We start from the raw sequence: 10,219 nt of genomic DNA on the forward strand, positions 1-10,219 counted from the left end.
TGCATCTTAGAGTCTTTGGATGTGAGGCTTTCTACCTGTACCCAAGGACAAACGCAATAAGCTAGATCCTAAGTTAGTAGAATATATCTTTCGTGGTTATGGGGATGTAAGCAAGATGAGCTATCATCTATGGGATCTATAGGCTCGAAAGGTCATCCGCAACCATGATGTTTCTTTCCATAAGGAGAAGAAGTATAAGCAGCCTGAGCAAGTAGTTGAGGTATGTAAGGTGATATTTTAGAAGGAACCTCCTATTACCATATAATCAGTTAGATAGCCTATAATAATTGATGCTCTAGTAGCCCGTGATCATGATGTTGAACACAATGTGTAGGCCCCACAACATGTTTTGAGAGGTCTCTCTACTACGAGAGATAGAAGTCAACCTGATCCATTTGCGCTCTCCATGGACTATGTTATGGTAATAGATATTGGTAAGCCTCTTACTTATGAGAAAACCATGTGTAGAGGTGATAGTCACTCTTAAGAGAGGGCCATGCAATTTGAGTTTGATTCATTCTAAAAAAATGATACATGGATTTGGTTTCTTTTTCCAATGGGAAACATGCATTGCCATGCAATTAGTGGGTGTACAAGTTGAAGAGTACCCATATATACCCCAAGCCAACACACAAGACCAAATTGGTTGCTAAGGATTTTAAGCAGAAGCGTGGTGTTGAATTTCATGAAGTTTTTTCTCCTATAGTTAAGATGACTACCCTACGACTAGTTTTGCCCTTGGTTACACATTTAGATTTCTTTATTAGATGGATATGAAAATATCTTGTTTGCATGGGGGCTTCCATGAGAATATCTATGTGCATCCACCTAAGGGCTTTACGAAATAGAGTAGGAAACACCTAGTGTATAAGTTGAGAAAGAGCCTTTATAGTATTGCGTAGAAACCTAGGGGATGGTAGCATAATTTTAATGCTTTCATGCATTCACAGGGATCTACTCACAGTGATATATGGATCTCTGTCTTTACACGAATAAGACTCATTATGGCAACCTTATTATCTTGGTACTTTATATCGATGATATGCTGATTACTAGGAGAACTTGTGATGAGCTGAAGGGTTTAAAGACTCAACTCGAGAAGAGCCTTGAGATAAATAACATGGGGTAGGCCTCACATATTATTGGTATGCATATCATGCATGATTGCTCAAAGGGGATCCTTTATCTATCATAGTAGACATACACGCAGAAGGTGCTTAAGCAATTTTATATGCAGGATATTAAGTGTATTGGCTATCCTTTACTTTCCCACGTGAAGGTCAATCATGCCATTTATGACACTCAGATGAGTAGAAAGCCAAGATGGCCAACATCCCTTATGCATCTACAGTGGATTATTTGATGTATGCCATGATAACCACTTGCTTTAACATAGCATTTACAGTGGGAGTTGTGGCATGCTATATGGCTATACTTGGTTAGCAACATTGGGACATCATGAAGGGTATCATGAGATACTTGAAAGGCACTATAGATATGTGCATTTGCTATGGTGGCCAAGATACTACAATCATGGATTACATTGAATTTGAATATGCAGAACATATAGATAGTAGGAAGCCCACCTCTGGATATATCTTTACTTTTGTTAGAGGTGCTCTTTCTTGGGTGTCTAGAGTGTAGAAATGCACGGTCTTATCTAAGGTAGAGTGTGTTATAGCCACCATTGAGGCTTGCAATGAGACCCTATGATTAGACCTTGGTATTACTATTACTCCTATACTACATTTAGATTCTATGAGTGCTATTCAGTTGGCCAAGAATCTAGTCTTCTATGTGAAGACAAAGCATACTGAGGTGCACTATCACTTCATCAAGGAGATGGTAGAGGACAAGTCTATTAAGCTTGTCAAGATCTCAACTGACGAGAATCTTGCAAATCTAGTCACTAAAAGTCTCTCAGTAGAATGTTTTGTCACTTTTTCCTTGTTTTCTCCTTACTAGAGGCATATTCGCCTTCACGTGGGAGGTTGTTGGGGGTAAATGTGCATGTGCCTACACCGCCCTATATTTACTATACACACCGTAACTGCAAACCTGTACACTATAGGTAGCGGGCTCCCATCACTATCACTCTATTCTTTATTCTTTCTGTGATCATAAAATAAGGGAAGGCCAATTACATATCATGACTATTAGAGTTCTCACATATTGTGTCCCTCACTCTCTCTTGCTCTCTTGCTCCATCCTCCATAGCTTGTATCTCTCTTACTTTCACTTGCTCATACTTCCACTCAAGTTGCTCCCTTTAAACAACGTACAAGTGGTACTATCTTTATATATAGTATCTTAGCTCTTTCCTTTTTTAATATAAGGGACTTCTATTGTGTATTATTACATCGATAGCATATTAGTGTAGCAATATCTTCCAATAGGCCTTGTGGCTCTAATCTCCCCCAAAACTCTTGCTCCAACTATATAAGTATATACTTCTTGTCCATATCATCTTAGTCCTTGTATTGAGTTATAACATAGTATTGTTAGATATCCTAAACCAACAACAATATTGAAACATCATACATGAAACCTCTATACTAAGTCCCAAATCTTATGCACATGCAACATATATCGATCCATAAATTTTCTATGGTATCAGAAAATATGACACCCCCACCAATGGGAACCACGAGACCCTCAACATTGATATTACATGTAATGTTGAGGTCCCCAATGCAAGTGTGATAGAGGGTAAGATTGGTTGTAGTGGGTAGTGCAATATGTATCTATGTGCTCATCCTAGAATGATAATCATCATATTAGCAAGTTAAGGACATCACAAGATATCAAAGAACAAACTACATGAGTCGTATCTCTGAAATGGCTCACAAACTTCTCGCCTAAATAGCTTGAGAGGACTATTGAGAAGTCCCTTACATAGGCTTGGATTTCATATACCCAAGGGACACTTTATCAAGAAATTCAGCTGAGATCTCAACAAATATGTTGACAACACACGTAGATGAGGATAGAACAAATCATTGCTTAAGCTAAAGCCATGACAACCATGGTTTTCTCGAAGGAGATTGTGACTCCTTTAGCAACCAATGAAGGATTTTCTAAATGATATGTACCCTCATACAACCATGCTAATTTATTTTTTTAAAATCAGTACTTAGATTTGTATTTCTTCTATTATATTATTTATTTCCAAACACTCGTATAATATTATAAATAGTGGAACTTATGGTCTCATAAGTCAATTTGGCCCCTTGTAGACACTAATAGATCAACTCATCTCTCTCTCTCTCTCTCTCTCTCTCTCTCTCTCTCTCTCTCTCTCTCTCTCTCTCTCTCTCTCTCTCTCTCTCTCTCTCTCTCTCTCTCTCTCTCTCTCTCTCTCTCTCTCTCTCTCTCTCTCTCCAAGTGTATGTGGCTTAGTTGAGTGCATATATTTGCAATGATTAGCAAGCATATGTAATTGCATTCTACTAGCCTAATGGGGTTGTTCTCTCTCCCTATTTCTGATTACTACTATGCAATAGTGCCTCCTCCTCTCTCGTGTAAGCGAAGAGTATGTGACCTAGTCTTGCATTGATTTTTTCAAGTATAAGAAAGCATAGGAAAGTGCCGCGGCTACAAGCCCAATGGTGTCATTCTCTCTCCATATCTATAGTGTAGTAGTGCTACCATTAAGCTACCTTTTTTATCTCCAATTTTAGGCAACTCTGAATGGTAACCCCTATATTAGAAATAATGTTTCCTTATGGAAAATTTAAGAAATTATGCTAAAGCTCAATTCTTGCAAGATAGATGGTGCTTGATCCATAGTGCTACCATGGCCAGTGATCTTCACCTTAGTAGGTCATTTAATTGGTTTGATGGTATCGCATTCGTGCTTCGCCCTTAGAATCACCACTACTCAAACTCATTTCTTGAACTTTATGAATCACTTCCATTTGCTTTATAGTCTTCTCCGTTCCTTGATCACGACTACTCAAACTCGTTTCTTGAACTTTATGAATCACTTCCATTTGCTTTATAGTCTTCTCCATTCCTTGATCACCTTAATTGTATTTGTCATATGTGGCACAACAACTCTCTCTTAATTTACTTAGCTTCATTAAGAGGAATTTTTAGATGACTTTTCAATGTTGATCTCGAACTCTGAGCAAGACTATGAAGAGATAGTTATGGCTATAGAAGCTAGAGATCACAAAGCGTCAATGGTGGGTGAGACCTCAATAACATGATTGGCATGCAATATGTGTAAATTACATGTTGAGGTGGGAGCAATTGATTGAAACATAGGTTAAGTAGTCATCAATTCCCTACAACAATTGACTTGTTCAAAGCTGAGTAATTCTTAGCATCCTCAATGGCTAGGTAATAAAGACAAAGATGTTCTTAACGCTATGTGGCTCAAAATATTTCAACAATGTAAAAGATAGAAGCACAAAATACACCACAAAACTCAAAGGTCAAAGTTCCAGAGACATTCATAGTACTACACCATAAGGTGTATGAGCAAACTCTTATAAACTACAAAGCATGTAACAAGCATTGTTCAAAGAGCCAAGGAACACACACAACTACAAAAAGAAAGACTATTGTTTGGTAGAGTTTTTTAAGGGCTTGTGGACAATGTCTCAACAATGAGACTTTAGGTCTTGTATATCCTCTTTACACCTCATGAAAGTATTCTATTAACATTACCAAAATAAATATATCATTATACATCTCAATAAGTGAGTAAATGATGATATTGTTTTCTTGATAATACATCTCTCAATTTTGTATTGAAAAAGAGATGGAAATAATAGTGACCTAGAGCAAATATTCATTGTTAAAGATTTTGTCAAACTAATTGATTTTTATTGTGAAAACTTCAATTTTGGCCACTTCTCTTCCTTTGACATATTGATATTTATCACCAAATAACCTTTCATTTCTGTATTTCCAAATCCATTATAGAGTGACTACCCTTGCAACATTCCACTCTTCGAGAGAATCCTCATTTAAATTGCATGGGTCATCAAACAATGCTAGCTTCATAGTTATGTCATTATCAAAATCTAACTTTCAAACCCAATCTTTTAATAACTTCCAAACAATTCTGACTTACCTGCAGTTCCGAAACAAATGTATAAACAATGACTCCCCACAAGATTCCAAACTTTAAGATAGTCCTCATTTAAATTACTTTGCAACCAAACGATCCTAGCAACTCATAGTGATGACATTAGCTAAACCTAGCTTGCAAACCTAATCTTTTAATAACATCCAAACAATTATAACTTATGTGCAATTCACAAATGTATGACATTTTCTTCCTCTCTTTTGCATAGTGCACAAAGTGGGGAGACTTGCATTGATTTACCAAGCCTATGTTTTATACAAAATACGTCAATAACTACCTTCTAGAGAATTAAGCTCAACCTTTGAGAGAAGGTAGCCCTCCACCCATTAAAGATTCTTCTTTCCCAAGTCATATACTTAGAGCCAAGAAACCACTTTTCTAAAATCACTATGCTTGAACTTGGGTACACAAAGTAACATCTTGTGGTTTTGATTTACCAAGCCTATGTTTTATACAAAATACGTCAATAACTACCTTCTAGAGAATTAAGCTCAACCTTTGAGAGAAGGTAGCCCTCCACCCATTAAAGATTCTTCTTTCCCAAGTCATATACTTAGAGCCAAGAAACCACTTTTCTAAAAACACTATGCTTGAGCTTGGGTACACAAAGTAACATCTTGTGGTTTTGGCTTGGGCTTGGGTACTAAAAAATTTCACAAAAAATGAGTTGGGATCAACAACACAATTGAGGCATAGAGAGTAACAATTATTGTATAATGAGTTACTATACAAGGACATCCATTTATATCATGATTCACAACATTCGATCTAAGATTTCACTTGAGTTAAAGTTATGGAATTTTAAGGAACTTTGGCCCTTGTCAATTTTGCTTTCGGCGCTTGGATTTGGGTCCTTGGTATGCCTATGTTTCTTTGCAAGTGAAAATGGTGCGAAAGATTAAAAAACTAGTTTTGTAAATCCAGTTCTTCTCTTAGGATTTGGAGGAGGAGCTCGTTCCAGGTGTCGATGGGGCCGGGCATGCACCAGTGGAGGCAGTCCTGAGGGGGGGGCTGGCCGTTAGGGCCGCGCTGGGTGATCTTGTTGGGGTCGGGGCTGCGGTAAGGCCCCGGGTGGGCGTCGGGGCGGGACTCGAACACGGGCGTCACGTCCAGGACGCGGAGCTTGGAGCCGTTGCTGACGTGGCGGCGGGCGCGCGCGAAGGCGGCCAGCTGGCGGCGGCGCATGTCATCGGTGTGGGCGTTGAAGGCCAGCTCGCCGGGGGCGGCGGGCCGCGTCTTGCCCGTGCAGGAGCCGCCGCTGTTCCAGGCCCCGCCCTCGTAATGGTCCGGGGAGTAGGTCCGCAGCACCGTGAGGCCCCTGTAGCCCGCCCGCCCCGCCACCGCTTGCATGGCCGTCTCCATCGCCATCCCGAACGCCTCGTCGCTCGTCGTCGTCCGGTTGCTGGGCCGCAGCCGCGCGTCCGCCCAGAGCTGCCCGCCCACCACGCGCCCGCCCACCAGGAAGGCCGCCCGCTTCGCGAACCAGTGCCCGCCCGAGATGACCAGCACGTCCAGGCGCGGCAGGACGTCCACGTAGGCGTCGTCCGGGACGTCCAGCTGGAGCTTCGTCAGATTGGCCGGCGCGATGTCCCAGGCCTCGTTGCTGACGTTCACCAGCCACGCCGACCAGATCCGGATGACCGTCACCGAGTGCTCCCGGAAATACCACCTTTGCATCTTCTTGGACCCCCGGTTAATGGGCACCTCCACCTGCCGGGTTTTTGTCCCGAACGGTGAACCCATCCCCAAAAAGAAAACAGACAAAAGAGTGAATATTAATTAAGAGTTCCTCTTCTCGAGAAAGGAAACGCAATCATTCTTTCTTTGGCTTTGAAGTTTGATTCCCTTCCTTTGAATCACGAGCGGTTACACATACTGATAAATTCTTTTTAAAAGGCTATTTAATTCAATATTACAAGTCTGAATGTCATGTAGAAAATCCTTAACCTCTGCCACCTGCGTTCTACTGCTTTTGCATGAAAGCTTTTGAATAAATACTTAACCTCTGTATGACATTACTTCATGTGCATTCACACGCCGACTCCCGAGGGTATATATTTTGCAGGAGATTGAGATGGGGGGGACCAGGAAAAAATGAAATTTTGAGCATCAATGATCACACAGTTGTAGACATAATACTATATGAACTTGAAGGATGTAGACATTGTAGAGAAAGAGAGAGGGGGAGAAGCGGAGGCCGTTGGGGACTGTCCGAACTGTGTTGGGTGGGGGCGGGGGGGGGGGGCAGCGGCACCTTGGGGGGAGAGAGAGAGCGCTCTCAGCCTCTCGAGTCTCACCCCATTGATGATTTGAACCATCTCTCTCATATTCATGCATTACTTCATGATGCATGAAACAATATCGCAATATTCGGGATACTCCGAAATCAATCGAAGTTCTTACATAACATTAGTCACAACAGCCAGATTTCTTAAAGACTTATTATAGTGATGTAGTTTCTGAAGACGACGACCATTTAAAATTTGCCACATAAACATTCAAAAAAATATGGGTAATTTTGTGACAAGTAGCTAAAATCTCTACGTCACGTTGCGTCCCCTTATTATACAATGGTTGGACAGCATGACAAGTAGCTAACATCTCTACGTCACATTGTGTCCCTTGATTATACAATGGTTGGGCAACATGACTTACTAACATTCCTTTGTTAAAACCAAATCGATACATGATTAGTAAACTCTCTAGCCTTTACATAAATACAAGATTAAACTTCCATAATGTCCTTATCAAAGTGCCAAGCACATAGGTCAAACGTCACCGTTCATCAACGAGACTATAAACCCGGGGGATTCCAACCTCCTTAAAAGCCAAGGAGGAGGTAGAGAAGACACTTGACCCCAACAAGTAACCGCTGCCCGCGTAAACTTCACCCCCCAAGAGAAGGTCATTGATGGATGCTCTCTCCAAAACTATTACACCTAGAAAGGAATGGTCTTCAAAAGGGGATCTCCTTGGCCATTCTATTAACGAATTTCGCTATACTCTAGTTCAAAGTGCGATATGAAAACGAGACCTCAACACATATTTCCAAGCTTGAAAGGAGCTTTGACAAGTGATATCATCATAACATGGAGCGACATCTTTAAATATTTGTCATGTGGTGTAATGCAATAACCTTCGAATGTCATAATTGCTTATAGACATGGTAGCCCGGAAGGATTCTAAGAGAACAATAACGAAGTAATTGTCCCGACTGGAAGAAGCCTCTTAGTAGGCTATGTAAATACCTTTTATTCATAATATTGATATTCTCTGCGCATTATAAAAAAAATTGTCCCGACTGGAAATCGTGAGAGGATCATGGCACAAATCTCGAGATCACCTCAGACAAGATATTGAGGCACCGGCGCACCGCGCACTTCTCTTAAGAAATCCAAGCAACCTTCGTGGGACACCAACCGTACACTCCTTACGACAATGATGACTGCAATAAATCCAACCAACCGATTACCAGAACTTGGGCAGCTTTAAAGCCACGGATGCATCATGCAATGCTTAGGAACCTCCAGTAGTCCCTGGGATTCTAACAACTGAAAGAATGCCTCAAGAGAAAACACAGACGATCATACAAAGCGTTGCAAGAGCAATTCTTCTCAATTTGAAATATGCGTGCATGCTTGACTGGTTAAACTTCTTGAAGAGTTAACTGAGTTACTGAGGTTACGTCAGCCGATCGAGGCGGGAAAGTTACAAATTGCAACAAGTACTTCGCAACACTCCTCGACATTATTTTTATTTTATTATTACTATTATTATTATTATTATTATTATTATATTACTAGCAGCTAGCCAGTAGAACGACTGTAGTACCTGCCACAGCATGCACATGAGCGATTCCATCTGATTTCTTGCCACTGAGTCGCCCACGAAGGCAAGAGTTTTGCCTCGCATGACGCGGAAGAAGTCGCGGGGATCGAACCGGGGCAAGCTGCAGGCCTTAGGCTGCCATCGCCAATGCTCGTAGCCTGTGTCGGGCCTCCCATTCGCCTGGCAGTTCTGCGTTTGCGTGAGGACGGGGCACGTCCCGTTCCTGTAAAGAGGGGCCTCGGCGAAAGGCATCCATTCTCCTTCAAACAGGTTGCAGGGCCCTAGGCACAAGGAGGGAACACCAAAAAGAAGAAATCACAACCAGAACCAGAGAGAGAGAAAGCCGGGGGGGGGGGGGGGGTGAGAAACAACGGATCTGCTAGATCACGGCTCCATGTCCTGCTTACCTTCTCGAGCTGAGGAAGGGGATATGAGGTGAGATTGGAAGATGTCGCTCAGTATGTGGCTCCGCAGTATGTCCGAAGTGAGAGGGAGATGTAGCGAGAAGATGCCTAAACCTAGAGTTATCACGGCCGTCGCACAAAAGCACAGCAACAGAAGAATGGAGCTCCCTTTGCTGCTGCTACCGCTATTACTGTTGTTACAAGCCAGAGGGAAAATAGAACAAAATGGAAAAGAGGGAGGATCGTTATTGCTAGTATGTACAGAGTTGGATGAATTGCTGTTAAGAAGCGTCATATCCTGTGCGCGCTTCCTCCCCTTTCAGATCGTCCTGTTCCTTCATGAGATGCAATAATACCTGTGGGTGATCTCTCTGTCTCTGTGTCTCTCTCTCTCTCTCTCTCTCTCTCTCTCTCTTCTGACCCTGTGTATGTCGTCGGAGAGGACCGGTGTGAAGCAATTAAAGGTGAAAGGGAGACTCGAGAGCAAGGTTAGAGGCTAGGAGGTACTTCCGCTTCAAGAGGGCTATATGTCAAAGATGCGAAATGGGGTCATGTGATGTGCGAAGAAGGATGTGGGGTTTGGTGGCTTGCCGTTGACGCGAAAAGTATGGCTTGCAACCACCCCCCCACAACGCAACACGGTTTTGCAAAGACAAAGAAAACCCTTGCCCTCCCCTCGCATCGCTCTCTCTCTCTCTCTGCCCCCAGGGCCCCCGCCCCACAGTGTCCCCCAAATCTTTGAAAGTTGGAAGCACGACGTGTCTCTTACGAACACATGGTACATGCTCTTGTTGCCAACGTAAAGAGAAAAGACATCCTACCACCTCGGTATTAAAAATGCTTTATTCACCCCTTAGCTGCGCGCGCGCGCGCGCGAGAGAGAGAGAGA

General features: G+C 42.3%; 1 protein-coding gene across 1 annotated transcript; it reads right to left on the reverse strand.

Moving 5' to 3' along the window:
• Positions 1 to 5,521: 5,521 nt before the first annotated feature.
• On the reverse strand, positions 5,522 to 9,985 carry LOC148039978 (protein trichome birefringence-like 18). Its single transcript, XM_087695434.1, has 3 exons — positions 9,334 to 9,985; positions 8,930 to 9,207; positions 5,522 to 6,808 (listed from the first exon to the last, which is right to left on the reverse strand). Exons 1-3 carry the CDS (start codon positions 9,623 to 9,625, stop codon positions 6,005 to 6,007), a joined length of 1,374 nt encoding a protein of 457 aa, XP_087551560.1. The 5' UTR covers positions 9,626 to 9,985; the 3' UTR covers positions 5,522 to 6,004.
• Positions 9,986 to 10,219: the final 234 nt, after the last annotated feature.

The sequence above is a fragment of the Lygodium microphyllum genome, chromosome 2 (assembly GCF_053477565.2).
Source record: "Lygodium microphyllum isolate KBCC chromosome 2, Lygodium_microphyllum_v1.1.10, whole genome shotgun sequence".
Lineage (NCBI taxonomy): Eukaryota > Viridiplantae > Streptophyta > Polypodiopsida > Schizaeales > Lygodiaceae > Lygodium > Lygodium microphyllum.

Bases quoted from the DNA above. Each gene is read 5' to 3' on its own strand.
- LOC148039978 (XM_087695434.1), bottom strand. From the start codon at position 9,625: ATGACGCTTCTTAACAGCAATTCATCCAACTCTGTACATACTAGCAAT. The intron at 9,208-9,333 runs GTAAGCAGGACA...CCTTGTGCCTAG, and splicing joins CCCTTCCTCAGCTCGAGAAG to GGCCCTGCAACCTGTTTGAA. The intron at 6,809-8,929 runs GTACTACAGTCG...AAAACCCGGCAG, and splicing joins TCATGTGCATGCTGTGGCAG to GTGGAGGTGCCCATTAACCG.